General features: G+C 40.0%; 1 protein-coding gene across 2 annotated transcripts in view; it reads right to left on the bottom strand.

Moving 5' to 3' along the window:
- ZNF777 (zinc finger protein 777) overlaps positions 1 to 23,206 on the bottom strand; it is a 28,382-nt gene that overhangs the window by 1,771 nt on the left and 3,405 nt on the right. For both annotated transcript variants that reach the window (XM_043965505.1, XM_043965504.1), the window contains 4 exons: positions 21,482 to 22,327; positions 18,262 to 18,388; positions 8,479 to 8,592; positions 666 to 914 (listed from right to left, as the gene is read on the bottom strand). In XM_043965505.1, coding sequence (XP_043821440.1) covers positions 666 to 914; positions 8,479 to 8,592; positions 18,262 to 18,388; positions 21,482 to 22,312 — 1,321 coding nt within the window. In that variant the 5' untranslated portion in view covers positions 22,313 to 22,327. The remainder of the gene's footprint in view (positions 1 to 665; positions 915 to 8,478; positions 8,593 to 18,261; positions 18,389 to 21,481; positions 22,328 to 23,206) is intronic.

The raw sequence follows: 23,206 nt of genomic DNA, 5'->3' as shown, positions 1-23,206 counted from the left end.
CCGGGCGGCCCGGCTGTAAAGCGCGCCGCGGGGCTGGGCCCCAGCTCTCTAAACCCCCGAGCACCGCTCCACCCCGCCCCCACCCCGCGGCTTCGGGGTTCTCCCGGACACTTGAGACTGCAGAGCTGGAGGGAAACTTAGATGCCCGGAAGTGGCGCCCCGAGTTACCGAGGAGGCAGAGGGCTGTGCCGTGACTTGTCGAGGCCACGGTGGGTCTGACTGCCGGAGAGCTAAGCAGGAAGCCGGGTTCCTGGATCTGCTCCCCCAGGCCTGCTCCCGCCAGAATCATCCGGCCAACATGGCATTTAATCAGCAACAGCATAACTGGTCCCATGACTGTTACTCTCTGGGTACGAAACCCGGGGCTCCTGTTACCATCATGCCTGCTCTAATTCGATGAACTTTTAAAACACCTACATGAGTTTCAACTTTTATTCCTTTTCCATTCAATTTAACAAACTCATAGCAGGACTGACTTGGTGGCGACCCGGCCTCGCACCGGCCAGAGATTCACCAAGCTCTCACCTGAAAGAGGCCGGGTACCACTTTCTGCCGCGTACCTCCTGCCTTTTGGCCCTACAGGCAGCGGTGAGTCCTTCATGGCAAAAGGGCTGTGGGCTGGTCGGAGTTTGGCCCTGCCCTCATTCTCTGCCTTACCATCTTACCTGCACAGTTTCTCTGCTGCACCAGCATCTGCTTCAGTTCACTGAAATCCCGGGTGTCTTCAGGGGATTCTCCAAGCCTAGTCTCCTGCGGTGCATCTGAGTCAGGCCGTTCCCCATGCGTCTCCCCTAGCTCCGACTCCTGAAAGCCATGTTCTTCTACTTGTCCTGCCAGTGGTTCCGGTGTTTCCAGGCTTTCTGAGCCTTCATCATTGGTCTGTACTTCGATTTTTATCACAATTCCATCGTGTGCTGAGAGAAAGGGAGAAAAAAGGAACTCAGGGAGTAGTCACACTTCACTTTCACAGATATACTTAGGGTTGGTTTTTGTTGTTTTATATTAATACTTATTTGTGCACCTGCCATATTCCCATCAAGCTTCCCATCTCTGGTATTGGCAATGTAACCATGAAAACAATCCCATCTCATAGGAAAATCTTAATACAGATGGGAGTGACACTCCTATATGACTGAAGCAGGTTATGTGTGGCCTTTCATGGGAGCAGAGTGTTGGAACAGGCAATTTTGGGAGTCCCTAGGGTCCAAGTACCCTGATTCTACACTGTACTGCCATTGTATCCCTGATGGTGCTGTGCTCAAGCTTCAGGTCAACAGACCCATTTGAAAGCCACCTTACTATGAGCTATTTCTGATGCTTTCAAAGCAGAACTCTCTGGGATGGGGTCTAAGACTGGCCTGCCTTAGAGCAAAGTTGTCTTCCACGGAAAAGTTTATAACACATGTAGGGCAGTTGCTTCCAGAAAGGTCAAAGCAAACTGATCTTGCAACAGAAATCCATACTGAAGGCTATAAAGTCCAAAGGCACATAGAAATCAACTCAAGATATCTTGGAGATGGGAAGATTCCAAAAGAATGAAAAAGATGGTGTACTATTGAAAACAAAAGCGGGACCAAGAAGACATCAGTGACTAAGCATCTATATATCTACTTCATCCGCTCTAAAAAAACTTTAAGAGTAACCATGCGATATTCTCACTTTGATTTATTGATTAGTTATGCTGATTTTTTTCTTTTTCTTTTTTTGTATTTAAAAATACTGTTTATTATGTGGGATGGCTCTCTGGAAGGGCAGAGGGAGGGATACGGGGGGGAAATTACAGTGAAGTAAAAAAAGATAGCAAAACTTATTTTTTTAAAAAGAAAGTAATCTGTGGATACACTGATGGGATCCATCATGAAAAGGGAAAAGGAAGACTTTCACAAATGGTACTCTCTATGTTCCCAGTCATCCAGTTGAGGTTGAATGATTATAAAAGCCTATTAAAAAAACATGAAGGCATCCTGGAGAATGAGTAGATCCTCTGTGGATGACTTATGGAAAGGCATGGACGAGAATCACAGATGATGAGGTGATCTTCCAAAGCAGATGAAGTACCCACATCAATCTGACTCATCCACTGAAACCTGAACTGTTCTCATGAGTCCTGAATCTCACAAGTCATCCACCTTCTGTTCATCTGGGGTCAGCCTTCTGCATAGGCAGAGAATGTAGACACCTGTAAAATGTGATGTGATGAATATAAGGAAGGCCGCAGTCTTCAAAAATGTCTCTTGATCAAGATGCCACAGTAAAAGACTGATTTCCTCTGGCTTTGTTCAACAAACATGAGTAGCTACTATGTTCAGGGTGCCATACAAAGAGAAAGATAAAAATTCTGGGGGGAAACCCCCCAAACTAGCCCTTGTGCTCACAGAGCTTCCCGGCATTCTGGAGCAGGGCCTTCTCCCTGACAGCTTTTTCATAAATGCAGAGATTCCTGAAATGGTTAATTCATCAAACTGCTAACACTGCTGATCTCTTCCTCTTAGATTCGAGGGCTCCAGGGTATCCAGAAGGCATAGAGCCCTGGGAAAGAGGAGTAGGTGGAAAGTATGGAGATGAAAAAGAACATGCCCAGAGTGAAGACCAACTGTGTAGATATCTCAACTTTGTCAGAAGTGACCAAGAAGGGCACACACAGATCATCCTAACATTGTTAGTCCTGTGATGCTTCAAGCATCACAGAATCATACTACCTAAAGAGAAAGCATTAATGTAATGGAAAAGGTACAAGTTTAAGGTGTGGCTTTGTAGAGAGATGTTAATTCTTGTCTTCTTCCCTACCATGGATTCCAACTTCAGGCTGTGGTTAGGGGGCAACAAAGTGTATTTCAAAAATAAAAACATTTCTGAGGTTCCTACTTCCCTGTGAACTGTCTGGGCCCAGATACAAATCTTAGGTGGTACCATATGTCCTGGCCTTATTTACTTTTCAGCTCCACCTAGGAAGGGGGAGGGATATTTCAGGGATCAGGTGCCCTAGAGAGGAACATGAAAGAAACTGAGGCACATGTTATTAGAGCTGGAAAGGGCCTTTACAATAAGCTACTCCAAACTACTCGATTTACAAGGAAACTGAGTCTGAAAAAGGTGGAGGCTTGTCCAGGATCCTCGTAGCCAATTAGTGTCAGAAACAAACTCCTGAACTAATCTCCTTTCTACTGTGCCATCTGCCTACCCCAGGAATTTTTAAAAATAAATTTCTGTTGATGTCTTTTAATTTCTTATATCACCAAATATCTTCCAGAATCTCTCCCCTTCCATCCCATAAGGCAAATTCTCTAAGGAATAAAAAAAGAACCATCCAATATAACAAATTTTTTAAGTAAAAAAAAAAATTTTTTTAAATTGTAAAGCCAATCAATACATTGAAAAGTCTGGAAATAAGAACAATTTACCATAGGCATTGACCTCAGACCTCTACAACTAATGGGGATGTCTTCTGGTAGCTCTTCTTTGAGGCCATGCTTATTCTTTTCTTTTTTTGCATGGGACAATGAGGGTTAAGTGACTTGCCCAGGGTCACACAGCTAGTAAGTGTCAAGTGTCTGAGACCGGATTTGAACTCAAGTCCTTCTGAATCCAGGGCTGGTGCTTTATCCACTGTGCCACCTGGATGCCCCTCAAGGCCATGCTTATTCTTTGAAATTTTGCAATATAATCTTTTGATTACTTTGTGGTTGTTCTTTCCGTTTATGTTGTACTAGTCATTATGTATATTGATTTTTGGCTTTATTTACTTTATCAGATTGCATGAATCTTTCCATACTTTTCTGTATTCATCATATTCATTTCTTACTGCACAATAATATTCCCTTATATTCATGTACCACAATTTACTTAGCCATTCCCAAATTGATGGTATGTAATCCCATGCCTGGGATGCTCTTCCTCCTCCATTCCCACTACTGACCTCCCTGGCTTCCTTTAAGTCCCAACTAAAACCCCATTTTCTTCAGAATGCCTTCCCCAACCTTCCTTAATTTTAGTGTCTTCCCTCTCATTTACTTGCTATTAATCTTGTACATAACTTGTTTGTACATATTTGTTTGCTTGTCATTTCCCTCATTAGACTGTGAGCTCCTGGAGGGCAGGGACTATCTTGATTCTTGGTCTCCCCTCTGCTTAGCACAGTGCCTGGCACATGGCACTTGCTTAATAAATGTTTCCTGACTGTCCGACTGATGGACATCCACTCTGATTCCAGTTATTTGCTACCACAAAAAGTGCTGCTACAAATATTTTGGTGTATATGGGAACTTCTATTCAATGACCTCCTTGGGGTATAAGCCTAATAGTGGAATCTGAGTCAGTGTGGGCATTTGAGGCACTTTATTTACATAATTCTGTGCTTTCCAAAATGGTTGTGCTGACTCAGGGCTCCACAAACTGTGCACTAGTCTTCATATCTTATGACTCATCTAACATAGATGATTCCAATCTTGTCATCTTTACCAATTTTTAGGGCATGAAATAAAATCTGTTTGATTTACATTTCTTTTACTATTAGTACACTGGAGTATTCTTTGATGTGGTTGTTAATAGTTAGCAATTCTCTTGAGAACTGTTCATATCCTTTGACCACTTATCTACTGGAAAATGGCTTTTAGTTTTATATCTACTGTCTTGGTTTGGTGTCTCTGAAAGCATATACACAATCAGTAACCTTGGATGCCATGGAGGCTTGTCAAACTACACATGTCCAAAAGAAAATTTATCACTTTTCACCTGAACTATGGCAATGACTTCCAAATTGCTTTCACTTCTAAAATGAGATGTAAGTTCCTCCTTGGCATCTAAGTTCTTCTCAACTAGGCCCAAACTTATTACATACTTCACATATTCTAAGGTTCTTTCTAGCTCTAACATTCCATAATATGATTCTGTGATGTGCAACAACATTATTGCTTTCTCTTTTAAAAAGTTTAAAAATAATTTTTTGTATTCCTTTTATTTTATATAATATTTACTCCCGCATATGCCTCCCACTACCCAGTGGGCCTTCCCTTTTAACAAAGATAAAAAAAAAAGCAATACTTTAACTGAATTTGACAATATCTATATTCCACATGAGTTGAGAGGTGCATTTTCTCAAATCTCTGGAGCAAAACTTGTTCATTATAACTACACAGTATTCATATTATTGTTCTTTCCATTTGCACTGCTATAGTTATTGGGTATATTGGGTTTCCTGGTTCTACTCACTTCACTCTACATCAGTTCATAAGTCTTTGCATGTTATTGTGATTTATGTGACTTTATTATTAGTGCCGGGATGTTCCCTTCTGTTCACATACCACAACTTATTTAGCCATTGCCCAAATTAATAGATATTTATTCTTTTCTAGTTCTTTATGATCACAAAAGGGAATGCAATGACACTTTTGTATATATGGGACCTTTATTTCTGTCTTTGACTTCCTTGGGACATATGTCCAGCAATGGAATCTCTAAGTATAAGGATATGGCTATTTTAGTTACTTCTGGGGACCATAATTCCAAATTGTTTTCCAGAATGATTAGACCAATTCACAGTTCTACCAACAGCATATTCCAGTCTTCCTATAGTTTGTCCACCACTATTTTCCTCTTTTGTCATTTTGGAGGGTATGAAGCAATACCTTAGAGCACTTTCTTTCCCTTGATGACCTCATCAGTTTCCATACACCTACCATTTTTATGGAAGTAACTCCCAAATCTATACATCCAGCCCTCATTTGTTCTCTGAGCTTTAGTCTCTCATCATGAACTCTCTATAGGACTTTATTTTTTAACTATATTTTTATTCTGAATTTAAACACTAAATAAAGAGATTTCTTTATTCAAAGTAGAACCAAGAAAGAAGGTTGTATATGAAACTGATTCTTCAGCTTGCATTTCCTTTTAAGTATATAACTTCAACGCATAACTTTCAAAGTTAGCAGGCTTGTTTCCTTCTGACTTTCTGTTCTCTTTTGTACATTAAAAAAAAATGCTTTAATGATCACATTTTCTTTCTTATACTTTCCCTTTAATATTTTGGCAACCTATCCCTAGGCTCCTTCCTGCCACCTCCTGACCCTTACCCCCACCAATGAAAAAAACCCTGTTATAACAAATATGCACCATCAAACAAAACAGATTTCCACATTGGCCGTATCTTATTCTGTACCCTGAGTCCATCATCTCTCTGTCAGGAGGTAGGTAGCATGCTTCATCATCAATTCTCTGGAACTGTGGCTGATCACTGAGTCTTTCAGAGTTTTCTTTACAATGTTATTGTATAAACCCCTCTGATTCTGCTCACTACTCTGCACCAGTTCGTGTGTCTTCCTAGATTTCTCTGGTCACCATATCACACTGTTGACTCATATTGGATGTGTAGCCCACTAAAACCCCCAGTTATTTTTCATGGAAACACATATGCATAGTTAAGCAAAATAATTTATCTCAATGGCTGTATATAAAATTATATATGTCTCTACTTCTCTGCAATAGCATATTATATAATGGTCATTGCATTGATCACAGTTCTTGGAGCTTTCAGAGTTGTTTGTTTTTACAGTGTTGTATTTATTGTATAAATTGTTCTCCTGGTTAATTTAGAGATATAAATTTTCCTCTAAAGGACTGCTTTAAGTGTATCACAAAGGTTTTGATATGTTATCTCACTGTTGTCACTTTGATGAAATTATCTCATTTTTATGACTTGTTCTTTGATTCACCAATTCCTTAGGATTAAATTATTAAATCTCCAATTAATTTTTAATCCTTCCTTCAATATTTCAAAGTGTAGTCTTTTGTTGAATATAATTTTTATTGCACCATAGTCAAGAAAGGATGTTTAATTTTTCTGCATTTGTGAGATTTGTAAGGTTTGTATTTCTAATGTACACTCAGTTTTTGAAAAGACAGCTATAGAAATAGCTGAAAATTATGAATATTCCTTTCTGTTTCCATTCATTAATTTCCAGAGATCTATCAAATGTAACTTTTAAAATTCTATTCAGGCCCTTAATTTATTGTTTACCTTTTTGTTAAATTTGTTTAAGTCTGAAAGGGATACATTAAGGTTTCTTAATATCATATAGTTTTACTGTCTATTCCTTGATAACTTTTAAGTATTTAGATGCTATGACATTTGGCACATGTATATTAAGAATTTAAAATGGTTTCTTTTCTATGGTAGTTTCCCTGTTTATCTCTTTAAATCCTATTTTTACTGTTGTCTTATCTGACATCATGATTGTTATCCCTGTTTTCTGAGTTTATTTGAAGCATCATGATTTTGCTATTCTTAACTGTGTGAATCTTTATTTCAAATGTAGGGTGTTTTTTTTTTTTTAAATCATAAACACTTCTTCTGAGAACCACTATCCACCAGAGAATGGCTCTTGTTCTTATATATTTATATCATTCCCTTACATATCTGGATATCAGATTTCAATCAGAGATATCTGATGCAAAGATTCTCTCCCCAATACTTTTCCTTTTCATTCTATTGGCACTGATTTTGTTGGTGCAAAAGCTTTTCAATTTTATGTAAACAAAATTATCCACTTATTAGTAGGTCAATGTTCTTTTTTGACAAGAGAAAAACTAAGGCCCAGATATAGGTATGAATATGCCCAAAGGGTTCTTAGTTTTCATAGGCTCTAGAGTTCTTCAGGATAGAACCAAATCCCTTGAAACTTACTGTTTTTCAGTGCAAAGAAAAAAGGTACATAAGCAAAGAGCAAGTCCCAAATTAGAGCCATTTTGAAATCTATCAAAATTCTTACTTTAGGAAACAATTTATCCTTTGACTCAGCAAATGGAAATATGTGCACTTCTTGGGGAATTGCTAAACAAATTAATATATGATGGTTAATATAATATTATTTTATATCAATGACGAATATGAAAAATTCAGAGAAGCATAGTTAAACTTAGATGAACTGATACAGCAAGAACCCAGAGAAAAACATAAATAAAATAGTGATATGTTAAATAGTTTTTTAAAATAGTAAATAAAAACAACATTTAAAAAACAGCTAAATTCAGAATAAATAAAAGTATCCAGTATAGAATCCAAAAGTCATTAGACTATGAATGCCGAATGCAGCAGATGAGGACAATCATAGTTGCTGTTATCGGTTGGTTTTGTTTTATTCTTTGTTTCAAGGGGAGGTGTGTGTGTGTGTGTGTGTGTGTGTTTGCAACATGTGTAGGGGGAAAGTACATACGGAAATGAATTGTGGTATAAAATATGAAAACATTAAGAAAACTCTGTTCAATTATTTAAACATTTGGTAAAAACGAGAAGGGATAGAAATCCTCAAGCTGGTCTCACAGTCACCTTCAGGTATTTTTTATTTACAGTTTGTTGCATTACGTCCTCTAACATATATCCTCCCTCTAATTTATCTCAGAAGAGATAAATCCAAATACAGAAAAGTTGTAGTTACTTAGAGTTAGAGGGAAAAGTGCTCTGTGTTAATCCTACCAGCCACTTACCAGTACTTGGGTCAGTTGGTGTTTCTCCTTCCTCAGAATCTTCCTGTTCCTGCATGGTTGGCCTCTCTCCTCTTTCCATCTGTGACATAAGGTCTGGTTTGGAAATTGCATAGTCTGTCCAGGAAAGAGGAAATAAAAAAAGATCATGGGGGGCAGCTAGGTGGCGCAGTGGATAGAGCACCGGCCCTGGAGTCAGGAGTACCTGGGTTCAAATCCGGCCTCAGACACTTAACACTTACTAGCTGTGTGACCCTGGGCAAGTCACTTAACCCCAATTGCCTCACTAAAAAAAAAAAAAGATCATGGGATAATGTTAAACCAGGTACTATTAAGATGCTGAATATGCATATGTGCTAGGAGATGACAACCTTTGAAAAGGGATGTGCTCATCCCTTTAGATACTAGAAAAATTTTCTTCTGTATGTTGTATACCAAATCTGTTCTACTGATTGATCTATTTCTTAACCAGTACCAAATTGTTTTAATAATTACTGCTTCATAGTATAGTTTGAGACCTGATACTGTTAAATCCCCTTTGTTCCCATTTCTTTTGAGATTCTTGACCTTTCCTACCCCATATTAATTTCATTTTTTCACAATTCTATGAAGTAATCCTTTGGTAGTTTGATTGGTTTGGCCTTGAATAAATAATTTAGGTAGTAATTTTATATTTTTAATTTTCAAATTTAATAATTTTAATAATATTTTAATTTAAAAATAATATTGATTCATGTTACTTATGAGCAATGACTATTTTTCCATTTTTAGGTCTATATTTCTGTGTGTGTGTGTGTGTGTGTGTCTTTTTTGGGGGGGCGGGGCAATGAGGGTTAAGTGACTTGCCCAGGGTCACACAGCTAGTGTCTAAGGCTGGATTTGAACTCAGGTCCTCCTGAATTCAGGGCCAGTGCTTTATCCACTGTGCCACTTAGCTGCCCCCTTGTGTGTCTTTTAAAAGCTAGACTCCCACATGTTTTATATAATCTGTAAATTATATTTAAAATGCAATTTCTCTCTCTTCTTGGTGGTTTTTTTTACGCATAATATCTATGAACAGTAGAAAAGTTCATGACCAAACAAGAAGCAGAGAATATCATAAAGATAAAATGGATAATCTAAGAAAGCTGAGATTAAAAGGGAAACAATTAATTGGGGGGGAGGAACTTGCATTGTTTCTCTAATAAAGGTTTCATATATAATGAAGGAATTCAGATTTATAAGCAAAAGCACCATGACCCAACTGATAAATGATTTAAGAATAGGAAGAGACATTTCTTAAAGGAAGAAATCTAGGCTATCTATATAGCCGTATGAAAAAATCCTCATAATTAGAGAAATAAAAACTATAGCAATTCTGAGGTTCCACCTCACACCCAGTGACAAATGTTGGATGGGCTGTAGGAAAATAGGAACATCTGTGCACCACTGGTGGACTGGTGAATAGGCTGAACCACTCCGGAAAACAATTGGGAATAATGTACAAAAAGTTATGAAACAGCATGTACCCTTTGACCCAGCTGTACCACTGGTAAGCCTGTACCCAAAAGAGACCAAAGAAAGTGGAAAAGCTTATGCACAGAAATAATCATAGCAACTCTTTTCGTGGAGGCAAAAAACCTTGAAAACTAGGGGATGTCCTTCAGTTGTAGAATGGTTGAATAAACTGTAGTATAGGAATGTGATGGAGTACAACTGTGTTGCAAGAAATGAGGAAATAAATGATTACAAAAAGATATAGGCTTATATGAAATGATACAGAATGAAGTAAAACCAGAAAAATGATTGATATAACATCAATATTTTTAAAATGAAAAATTTGAGGACTTTTGTAAATTGATGAATGAAATGAACAGAACTAAGAGAACAACTTATATGGTAACACTGTAAAAATAAATATTTAAAGAGTTCTTGTATAGCATAGAAATTATAATTTTCTCCTTGGTCCAGGTGGGCAAGACCACGCATAATGCTTTTTGAGTCATTGATTGACTCAGGCAGATTTAGGGTGGTTGGATGTAAGGAAATCTCTTCTTAAAGCTAATCAAAAGTAGACCAAGGGGGCAGCTAGGTGGCACAGTGGATAAAGCACCGGCCCTGGATTCAGGAGGACCTAAGTTCAAATCTGGCCTCAGACATTTGACACTTACCAGCTGTGTGACCCTGGACAAGTCACTTAACCCTCAATGCCTCCGCAAAAAGAAAAGAAAGAAAGAAAAAAATAATTTCTAAAAATAAAAAATAAATATTTTTTTTAAAAAGTGGACTCAGCTACATTGGGAGGTAATGGATTCCTTGTCCTTAAGGTCTTCAAGCAAAGATTTGATGCCCACTTATCAAGGGATCCTGTAGAGCAGAGGTGTCAAACAGATGGCTTCTTGACAGAATAGGCCCTGACACTCACCAGGGCCTCCCTGAACCAGATTAAAATGTATTTGGAAAATATTTAACAAAATAAATCAAAATACAATAGAACACAGATAATGTTGTTTCTATTTAAGTCTGACACTTCTTTTTTTTTTTTGGTGAGGCAATTGGGGTTAAGTGACTTGCCCAGGGTCACACAGCTAGTAAGTGTTAAGTGTCTGAGGCTGGATTTGAACTCAAGTCTTCCTGAATCCAAGGCTGGTGCTCTATCCACTGCACCACCCAGCTGCCCCTAAGTCTGACACTTCTTATGTTATATTGGACTAGATGGCCTCTGAGGTCCTTTGCAACTCTGAATCAGCAAATGGTGGTGAGGACTAAAAGGAGGAGGCCCAAGGACCAGGAAGAGTGTCAGTACTTGCTGGGGAAGCACACATATTCAGTTAATTAGCATTTACAAAATGTCTCCTATGTGCCAGGCACCTTGATAAATGTTGGGCACATAAAGGAAGGCAATAACATGGCCCTGCCGTCAAAGAGCTCACAGTCTAATGGGGGAGACTGCATGCAAATAACTATGTACAAACAAGCTACAGACAGTATTAACCAGGGTTAGTTTAGACGGAAGGCATTCAGACTGATAGGACTGAGAAAGGCTTCCTCCTGCAGAAGGTTGGCCTCTAACAGAATAGATGGAAGCCAAGAAGTGGCGCTCAGGAGTAACAGCATTGTGTGCCTTTAGAATCAAACAGTCTATGGTTTGGGGAAGAATTTTGAGTTCAAAGCTTCAATTTTCTGCACTCTAGGCTTCCCAACCTTTGGTATATTTCCTTGGCTTTGAACTATGACCTACAACCAACTCACTTGCTCCCCTCAGCCCTTGAGAATCAGTACCTAGAGATTCCCCCTCCCACAGAGAAGATCATCTTTGCCCCTGATTCTTGCCACATGTATCAGTCCTGCTTTGGACACTTGGGCGCACTGGAGCCCAATACTCCTTCTGGCATACAAGAGTAAAAGCGATCTTATCTCTGAATCCCAAATGCTCCAAAGATGTGCCTTCAAAAAGCAGCATGTGTTGTTCCCTTCATGTGACTGTGACATCATACAACTCTGTTATCTCCTATTCCCCTGAGGTCCCAAGGCCCCTCAGGATTTCCTCCAACAATGTAGCTAGAACATTATTTAAGGAATGTAGGAGAAAAAACAAAAATGGGGAATTATAGTAACACAGCTCCAGCTGTTCTTCTGAAATGCTGTCCCTCAGCAGTCTTATACTAGCTATGAAGTTCAAAACTGTACCAAGGACTATACTGGTTAGAGTAACAGAGGGATTTTTTTTCTTCTATTTTAAAATTTTTAATTGGAAATGTTTTTAATTAGAAAATAAAAACTATTTAATTATAGTATATCACCTTCATTTCCAAATATATCCTTCCCCCTTCGCTATACAGCAAGACATCCCTTGAAACAAACAAAAAATTTTAATAGTACAGCAAAACAATTCCACATATCAATCAAATATGATAATAAGACAAGGTGATTTTCTATAGCACTTACAGTCTGTTCTGCATACTTTGGTAGGCTCTGGATTCAAATCCTACCTATTCTGTTTCCTGATAGTGTAACCTTGATAACTCAATCAGTATTTAGGCAGCTAGGTGATAGTAGATTAGAACACTGAACCTGAAGTCAGGAAGACTTGAGTTGAAATCCAGCCTCAGATGCTTACTAGCTGTGTCATCTTGGGCAAGTCATTTAACCTCTGCCTGAGTTTCCTCATCTGTAAAATGGGGATAATATTAGCATCTACCTCCCAGGATTGTTGTGAAGATAAAATAAGATAATATTTGTCAAGTGCTTTGCAAACCTTGGTTCTTCTTCTGCACTTACTATGTGTCAGGTACTGTGTGATCATGGGGTAGAGAACATACACATGTGTAAGGTGGTAAGAGATGGGGGCAGGGCCTGCAGGGGGGGAGATGAGCAAAGGCTTCACGGAGAAGGGGGGACTTCCAGAGCAAGGTTGTGATTCTCTAAGGCAGGGGGAGGAGAGCCAGTGCAAAGGCAAGTAGATGGTTGACAGCAGGGCCTAAGTGAGGAACAAAGAAAGCGCCAGTTTTGGGGGGCCACAGTTTGAAAAGGAGGGTAACGTATGATTAGGCTGGAAAGATCATTTGGGGCCCACTTCTGAAGGGCTTGTAAAGTCAAACTGAGGAGTTTATATTTTATCTCAGAGGCACTAAGACGCCTTGGAATTGACTGATTGAGCAAGTGACATGGTCAGGCCTGCCCTTAAGGAAAATACCTTTGGCAGCTATGTGGAGGATGGACCAGGGCAGGGAGAGGCCCAAAGCCCGAGACCCATCAGGAGGCCACAGCAACGTTCTGGCAACAGTGACGGAAAGTTTGCACTAATGTAGCAATTGAGTGAGAAGAACAGCGTTTGGATGTGAGATATGAAGAAAGAAACAGGAAGATCTGGCAACTCACTGGACATGTAGGATAAGGGAGAAGGAGTACAGGATAACACTTATCTGGAAGACTGAAGAATGACGGTGACTGGCAGAAATTGGGACGTTCAGAAGAGAGGATTGTTGTGGGGTTTTTTTGGGGGGAGGTGAGGGAAGAGAATGAGTTTTCTTCTGGACATATTGAGTCTGAGTTTGAAAAAGGGGGAGGAGGCAGAGCCAGGATGGCAGAGTAATAGAAAGGACCCACACACATACCCGAATCACCTCCAGATAGACATAGAAAAGGGATGTGGAAAAAAATCACAGTGAGTCATTTTCCAGGCCAGATTGGCCATAGACACAGATGCCTGTGGATGTTGGGGATGAGGCCTGGGCAAGAGCACATCACATTTGGGAAGAAGCTGAGCACCAGGGCAAGAATAGGTCCCAGACCCATAACAGGACACTATGAACCCCCACAGGGAGTGGGAACAGGTGTTAACTGGATACCCTGTTCTGCATCACTGAATCAGAGCAGACTGGCCAGGAGACCTGTGCCCAGGAATGGTATGCTCCCTGCTCTGTGCACCAAGCAAGGAGCAAGTTCAGAAGCAAGCAGCAACTGTGTACCTGACCCCAGGAGAAAGCAAGGCCTCATTTTCAGCTTCTATCCCAATTGAAAGCCTGCAGAAGAATAAGGAGGGCAGGTTGATAGTGACCTAATCTGGCAGTACAGGAATTCTATTGCTCAGACCAAACTGAGGTCAGGAACTTGCAGAGCCTAGACAGGGAAGGGGATGAGGAGGAAGAAGCATTGGATCCTTATTAAGATCAGGTCACTTTGGGAGCATCAAAAGCTTGAAGGTCTCCAGCCTGAACTGTGCCTGATACCCTGGGATAACACAACACTCAATACCCCCAAGAAAGCAGAGCAGGATCAACCTAGACCTTCCCTCTAGCAGGATACAGAAATTAGCCTTAACATCAAGCCCGAAATCAGGAAGTAGCCTGGAAGAAACGACAAACAAAAAAGAACCCCACTATAAAAAGCTATTAAGGTGACAGGGACACTCAAGATGAAGAAGACCCCAGAAGAAGAGAATGACTCCAAAATATCTACAAGTAAAGCCTCAAAGTAAAATACAGCTTGGGCACAAATTTAACCAAAATTCCTGGAAAAATGAAGCAAGTTAAATAGTTAAAAAATTATTTTATCAGGGGCAGCTAGGTGATGCAGTGGATAAAGCACTGGCCCTGGATTCAGGAGCACCTGAGTTCAAATCTGACCTCAGGCACTTGGCACTTTCTAGCTCTGTGACCCTGAGCAAGTCACTTAACCCTCATTGTCCTGCAAAAAAAACCCAAAAATGACAACAACAACAAAAAATATTTTATCAATTAAATGAGAGCACTGGAGGGAAAAAAAATATGGAAGAAAAAATTAGAAAGGGAATTAACAGCTTTGCAAGAACAGGTACAACCTTGCCCAAAAAACAAACTCCCTGGAAGTTTGAATGGACCAAATTGAAATCAATGACTTAATAACACAATGATAAATATTAGAACAAAGTCGAAAGACTGAAAAAATAGAAGAAAAGTTATTTCAAATCAAAAGTAACTGACCTGGAAAACAGATCAAGGGGAAAAAATTTAACAATTATCAAAATTTAATCATTACCAAAAAAGGATCTAGACAGCATAATTTAAGAACTATTAAAAGAAAACTGCCCAGATCTATTAAAACTAGAGAGAAAATTGGAAATAGAAAGAATCCACCAGTTATTTCCTGAAAGAAACCCCATAATGAAAACTTTTAGGGACATTATCCAAAATCCAGAGCTTTCAGATAAAGAAAAATTACTACAAGCAGTCAGAAAAAAAAAAAGATTCACATACCATGGAGCCACAGTTAAGATCACACACTATTTGGTAACCTCCACTATGAAAGAGCAGAAGACTTTGATATTCCAGAAGGCAAAGGATATAGGCTTACAGTCAATAAAAAAAGCAAAACTGAATATAATCCTCTGTGGAGGGGTGGGTAGAAATAGAACTTTAATGAAATAGAGAATTTCCAAGCATTCCTGATTGAAAGACCCATAGCCAAGCAGAAACTGTGAAGTTAAACACGGGAGTTAAGAGAAAGATAAAAAAGTAAACATAAACAAATAAATATAGGAAACTAAACAAGGACAAACTATTTATATATATTTTAGTGAGGCAATTGGGGTTAAGTGACTTGCCCAGGGTCACACAGCTAGTAATTGTTAAGTGTCTGAGGTCGGATTTGAACTCAGGCCCTCCTGACTCCAGGGCCGGTGCTCTATTCACTGCGCCACCTAGCTGCCCCAAACTAGTTACATCTTAATATAAGGAAGGATGTATATGTCCCATCTTCAAGTCACAGAGGTAATCTAATTAGAGGGAAGGCTTGGGAGTGGTTATATCAATGATTTTTTTAAAAAGAAAGGAAAGAGTGGGGAAGAGGAATACGTGGGGTTTAGAGGAAGGGAAAGGAAGGTGATCTCATGTAATCAGGATTCAAAAGTAGAAGTCTACAGGGCGACCGACTGATACCTGAATCTTATTCTCATCTGAACTAGTCAAAGGAAAGAAGAGAATATGCTCACATATACAGCTGAGTACAGAAAAATATTTCACTCAACAAGGCAATAGGAAGGAAAGGAGAGAAGAGGGAACTAGGAAAATTAAAGGGAGGATAGATTAAGGGAGGGATGGTTATTATTTGTCCTTCATTTTCGAAGAGGAACAATGACATGATGGGTGCTATCTTGACTTATGTGTAAATTGGATTTAAGTGAGGTAATGTTGCACAAAGCTGTCAGCCTCACTCTCTTCCTCACTCTTTCAGGAGTCATCAAAGTCTGGTGGCAGGACAAAAGTCAAAATGACCGGCAATGGCCAGGGATACAGTAGATGACCTTGGCATCTCTGATGCTTAACGAAACTCTAAGCACCTGCTTTAGTCATCTTCATGGCTTTTGGGACAAATTGTTTTCATCTACCCATGCTACCCATTCTTCACATGCTTAGGGTAGATGTCTCTGTCACTTACCAACAGGTTTGAGGTCTGTAGTTTACCCTCAACCTGGTTTGGCCCATCTGCTGAGACAGTTTTACTAGGGTATGGCTCCTGCACATACTAAAGCCACAGGCCAGATTTGGGTGAATCACTTAGCAAAACAAATTCTAAAGATGTACGTGGTGGGAATTTCCACACTAGTGTTCTCCATACTAATAAAATCACAGGTCTGTACCAAAACCAAAAACCAGCCTTAGATCCAGTGTTTTATTTTCATAACCTACTACTTCTCCTTCTCTTGCTTCTGGGCTTCTTGTATGTATCCTACAAGACCATGAATCTAGAAAGGAAGCCTAAATCTGTCTCCTCCACACCAGGGATGCCATCACTCTAACAAGCCACTCGGGTTACCTTTGACTCTTCTCTTACCCTCAGCATCCAGTCAAACCCATATTTAGTCAAGGGCTGTTGAAGAAAAATCACTTTTCTTTTCTTTTTCTTTCTTTTTTTTTTTTTTTGCGGGGCAATGGGGGTTAAGTGATTTGCCCAGGATCACACAGCTAGTAAGTGTTAAGTGTCTGAGGCCGAATTTGAACTCGGGTCTTCCTGAATCCAGGGCCGGTGCTCTATCCACAGCGCCACCTAGCTGTCCCCTAGAAAAATCACTTCTAGCCAAGAAGAGAGATCTCCTGGGGGGCAGGAAGGAGCCACTGCTACACTTGTAATCCAAAAATCTGTAACCTTGGGCAAGAGGGCCATTTAATCTCTCCCTCAGCCTCAGTTTTTTTCATTTATAAAGTGGAAATGATCATCTTTGTGCCTCCTGACTCTTACGGTTGTTGGGAAGTTGTGAGGTTCAACAACAGGCATTTAGTAAGCACCCACCATGTATGAGGGAGGCACTGGGCTAAGTGCTGGGAATACAAATTAAAACAAAAACCCAGTCCCTGCCCTTGAAGAGCTCACAGTATAATGGGAAGAAAGCATGCAAACAACTAGATAAGTACAAGATACAAAGTAAATGGCAGGTAATCTCAGAGAGAAAGCCTCAGTAGGGGAGGAACACAGAGGGACTGGGGAAAGCCTTCGGCAGAAGGTGGGAGCTCAGCTGAGTCTTGGAGAAAGTCAGAGAAGCCCGGAAGTGGGGGAGAGCAGGGACAACATTGCCTGCATGAGGGAAGGGAGGGGAAAAGGACCAGCTGAAGGCCAGCATCACTGAAAGGGAGGGAAGGGTAAGAAGACTAGAAAGCAGAAGGCCAGCTTGTGAAGGGTTTTAAAAGTCAAACAGATGTTTTTAAATTTGATCCTGAAGCCACTGGAGTTAGTGATTGGGGGAGACATGGTCAGAGCCGCATTTTAGGAAGAGCAGTTTGGCAGTTGAGTGCAGCACTGGAGTGGGGAGAGACTGGAGGCAGGGACACCGCCCAGCTGGACACTGCAATAGTCCAGGTAGAAAGGGATGAGAGCCTGCACCAGGGGCTGTCAGTGATCCTGGAGAGGAGGAGATGTGTACAAGAGAGATTGTGAAGGTAGAAAGGACACAATTTAGCAACAGATTGGGTATGTGAGGTCAGTGAGCGTCCTCTAAAGTCACAGGGAAGAGAGGAGGGTCTGGGGGGAAAAATAATGTGTCGTTTTAGATATCTACAGGACAAGTATTTTGAGATATCTGAGAGGCAGCTGGTGGCAGACACTGGAGAGCAGGAGAGGGGTTAGGGCTAGATGAAAATCATCTGCATAAAGATAACTGAACCTAAAAGAACTGATGAGATCACCAAGTGAGACTGTGTGTAGGGGGAGAAGAGAAGAGAGCCCAGGACAGACTCTTGGGGGACAACTACCATTAGTGTATGTGAACTGGAGGAAAGATAATGCATATAAAGTATCATATATAGCTAGTATTATTAAAGAAGGGTTCCTTACCCATGGAGACAAGAGATTCATAGTTGCCCCTCATAACATTCTTGTAAAGTTCCTTTTGCCACTCAGACAGGTTCCCCCACTCCTGTTCTGAGAAATGGACTGCAACATCATCAAATGTGACTGGTACCTGAAATCACAAAACACACCCTCAGCGCTGTCCAAAAATAGAGCTGGTAAGGATACACTTGTTGGACAATTCTAGCACAAAGAATATCGCCCAGATCTGTTCAAGAGTCACAATGTAAGCCAGGGAAAACCCCAACTTACAAGGAGAATAGAGAATAGATTTAGGTTGGGGACTGGCTGAATGGTAGCATAGCTTAATATCATATCTTAATTCTGAAATTATATATGAGTATGGGCATAAAGAAAAAAATTAAATATCAAATCAAATATTGCTAATGTGAAACCTGACTCTTTTCAAGGGTAATCCTGAAGAGCTAGAACACGACTTATCCTGTTTCCAAGAGAAATCCTAAAAGTTGGAAAATCATTCCATTCACTTCATGCTCACATTACTTTCCACAATACTATAAGACAGAAAAATATTTAAATCCTAAGGAGAAAGGATTCAGGATACTGTTTTCCATGCCAAAAGTTAGTGACAGGTTGAAAGATGCAAGTCAGAATATAACTTTATTACAAGAAAGGAAAAGGCTTCACCATGGATTCACCTTTTTTTGGTCTGGATTTATGATTTCACTGGTAAAAAGAACTCCAGGTGAGGAAACTCTCTCTACCAATATAGATTATCAACTGTTCTACAACTTATATTGTTGCCTGGGAAACTGAAACTAAGAGAGGTTAAGTGACAACCAGTACAGTCCAATAATTGGATTTGAACCCGGGACTTTGAGGCCAGCTCTCTCTTTACTATGCCATGCCATCTCTCTTTTAAATCACTTCAAAGGTTTCCCTTAAATACAAGTTTGAGAAATTGAGTCCTATCAGGCAAAATAATAACTGACAATCCCTGGAAATACACTTGAGAATTAAAAAAAAATCTAAATGTGAATCTGGGGTTGCTAATGAGTACTATAGCTCATTTATTTATTTGTTTGCAGGGCAATTCGGGTTAAATGACTTGCCCGGGGCACACAACTAGTAAGTGTCAAGCGTCTGAGGCCGTATTTGATCTCCAGTCCTCCAGAATCCAGGCCGGTGCTTTATCCATTGTGCCACCTAGCTGCCCCATAGTACCATCCTTTAAATAAAATAAACTTCCACTTTAATATCAAAAACTAGCCTGAAAACATAGTTGTTGTTGTTTTCCTGTCTATACCCATGACCATATAAGTGGGCACACTGGAAAAAGAACTAGAAAAACAGAGGCTTTAGCATTTTTTCCTTGAAAGCACAGAATATTACTGTCAGAAGGGTCCTTAGAGGCCAACTGGTCTACTCTCCCAGTCAATGAAGGAGATGTTTCTGCAGGATCTCTGATGGGTAGTTGGTTATCTAGCCTCTGTTATTTGAGAATTTAGCAATGCCAATGTAGGGCTCTAGTTTTTAGAAAGTTGAACCAAAATTTGCCTTCTTCATGTCAGGTCATTTTTATAAATTAATGTCACTTTCACCCATTGGCCTTATCTCCTCTGCCTTCTTAAACAACAAATAACCCTATAACCCTTCAAATGTTTGAAGCATGTCTTCCCTTCTCCAAGTTAAACATACCTGATATGACATGGTTTCTTGACATCTTATTATCCCAGTTACTCTCCTCTGGACATCTTCTAATTAGTCAGTGTCCCTTTTAAAACTGGCGTGCTAGAACAGAATCCAGCCCTGCAGATAAACTTGGACTTGTGCAGAAGAGAATAAGACTTACTATGTGCCCATTAATGAATGACCCTTAATGAGTATTTAAGAGTCTGTGGGATTTAGCAGATTGAGGGCTAATCTTAGAATTGAAAAGACCTGGGTTCGGTGCCTATTGGAAAAGAATACCACCCATGAAATCACAGGCAAATCACACTTTGTGTCCCAATTTTCTAATACGATAAATTACAGAAGAGTTACTGCCCTATTTCTATGGAGGGGATTTCCACATTGGGAGAACATTAACTTTAAAAACAAACAGCAACTGTTTAACTCTGTTGGCTCCATATTAATCTAGTAGTCAACTAAAGCCTTTAATTTCATGACCTGTTGCTAAACCAGGGATATCTGATTTTTGAAAAAACAAAACACAAAACCCAAGTCTAGGACTACACATTCATCGCAGATAAAATGTACTTTGTTAGCTCTGGCTTGTGGAAATACTTGGGAACTTTGACTCTGTCACCTGTCGTATGGGTTATTTCTTCAAGTTTAGTGTCATGTGGAGATTGGATAAGTGCCCCATCTGTGTCATCACCCAAATCGCTAATAAAAAACAAAACAATGTTGATCAGTGTCCTCTAACAATCTTCTTAGCTTACCAGGCTAACATGGCAACACAAATCAATATATTTTGGGTATGGTTGTTCAAATTATTATCATCATCATCATTTAACTCTCATTTCACCATCTAATTAAAAAAGATATTGTGTTAGATTTCATCAAGTATTTTGTTGAAACTAAAATATACTATATCTTATAGCTTCTCTCTAATCTATTAACCCAGTTTCCCTGCTTTAAAAGGAAATTAATTATTTGGCATGACTTTTATTGACCTAATTCTGGCTTCTGGTCAATCATCTAATTCTTTTACCTTTACTTAGCCCGTACTGAATCACTGTTGTATAGTCTGAGATCTGGTACTGGCAGAACACCAACCCCTTCCTTCCAACTTTTCCCCCCATTATTTCCCTCAAGGTTCTTGACTGTTTTGTTCTGCCACATGAATCTCATAATTCTTTTAAAATATCTATAAAGTAACAATAATCCTTTTGTTCGGTATGGCAGTGAAAAAGTAAATTAACTTAGGTAGTATCGTCATTTTTATTATATTGCTTCCATCGACCCATAAGCAATGACTATTCCTCCAAATATTTAGGTCTCTTTTTTTTTCCTCTAAAGAGTATTTTGTAATTGTATTCAAATAGTTCTGTATATAGTTTGGTTAAGTAGAATCTAAATATAGTCTGTAGTTATTCTAAATGTTTCCCTTTACTTGACCCATCCCTTTCCCTTTTCTTTGTATCAAACTCAACTTTCCCCCAGGGGGAATTTGTATCAACTAAAAGGAACTGTTAGTTCAGTTCATTTGTTCTCATCCTGCCATCCAGGATCGGTTTACCTTGGGAACTTCTCCATTGCTGCCTGGGGGGAGTCGAAGAATCCAGAAATTCCTATTTTTCAGCAAGTTTTCCATATTCTCTAATCTTCTCTGCAATAAACCATACTCCTGGAGCAAGGTCCCCAGCACAACCCATTTGCTCTCTAGGTGGTTTGCAAATTCCACAGCTGTCTTTTCACAGTCAGTCAGCTTTTTCTCAGCTGTCCCTGTCCGCCCCTCCAGAGTGAGTAACCTCATGGCCTGGGCTTCCACTTTCCTCTCCACTGCTTGGATGGCAGCCCATATTGCCAAGCGGGATATTTCAGCAGTCTGAAGTGGAGTTTCCTTCTGAGAGGCAGCAGAGGTCTGAAAGGATGTGTCCTTCTGGGAAACTGGGCTTTGCATCAGGGTCTCCATCTCAGCCTCAGGAACAGTAGGGGAAAGGAGCAAGGTTTCTTTCTCAGGAATTTCAGGGGAATGGAGTGGGATCTCTTGATAATGAACAGGATGGGACCGAAATATGTCTTGTTCAGAAGCAGCTAGGGGCGGACACTGAGTTTCAGGCTGGAGAACAGGAGGATGTTGGAAAGTGATCTCTTGTTCTGGAGAAGTTGGGAGTGAAGCTTCCCTTTGGGAAGCAGGGTGGAGTCTGGCAGGAGTCACTTTCTCAGGAATGATGCGGGGTGGGGCTTCTTTCTGGGGAATGGCAGGGAATGGTGATGGAGTTTCTTTAGGGGAAGGAGTAGAGTACTGGGATGCACTTTCTCGGAGGGGTCCAGCAGGTGAGTGAGGAAGAGTTTCTCGCTGAGGAACACTGGAGAATGCTAAAGGTGACAGTCGCCGTGTCTCCATGTCTAGTTCCTGAACCTGTTTGTAAGGAAAGAAATAAAAAGACAGGATTGAAACTTATATTCCCTATATGGCAATTAAGTTAGGTCTGGAGATTGTTAATCACATTATGGAGGTTCAGATTTAATAAGCACAAGGACAAGTTCTATAGACAGAATTAAATGTTGTGGCTATTATCATGATCATAAATATACTCTTAAGGAGCTATGACTAACAGTTTCTATTGTCTCTGGACTTCATATAAATAAGGCTATAATTTTTCATTATAATAGTACTATTATCTTGAATTTGTAGATAGCGTTATACTTTTTCAATGTGCTTTCACATTCATGGTCTCCCTTTATCCTTACAATAATCATCTGGGAGTAAGCAAAGAGGGATTATAATCTCTATTTTAAAGATGAGGAAACTGAAGATCAAGACACATGGCAAATTGATGTTAGGGCTGGGACTAGAAACCTGATCTCCTGTATTCCAGGGCTATTTCTACTACATCCAGATACATATTAAAGCCATCATGGGACCTTCCTCCATCATTTTCCCGATAGGATAAGGACTACATGTATGATTTCCTTAGTGTAGGCAACTCCAAGTGAGAAAATTCCTCTACCAGTACAGGTTTCTGTGACTGACAGCCTTAAGAGCTGCCCACAGCAGGGCAGCTAGGTGGCGTAGTGGATAAACCACCAGCCCTGGATTCAGGAGGACCTGAGTTCAAATCTGCCCTCAGACACTTGACACTTACTAGCTGTGTGACCCTGGGCAAGTCACTTAACCCCAACTGCCCTGCAAAAAGAAGAAGAAGAAGAAGGAGGAGGAGGAGGAGGAGGAGGAGGAAAGAAAGAAAGAAAGCAAAGGAAAAAAAAAGAGCTGCCCATAGCTAGGTCACTTGCCCAA

Source organism: Dromiciops gliroides, chromosome 5, assembly GCF_019393635.1.
Source record: "Dromiciops gliroides isolate mDroGli1 chromosome 5, mDroGli1.pri, whole genome shotgun sequence".
Taxonomy (NCBI): domain Eukaryota; kingdom Metazoa; phylum Chordata; class Mammalia; order Microbiotheria; family Microbiotheriidae; genus Dromiciops; species Dromiciops gliroides.
The sequence above is the reverse complement of the archived record's forward strand: the minus strand, read 5'-3'. Positions and strand labels throughout refer to the sequence as shown.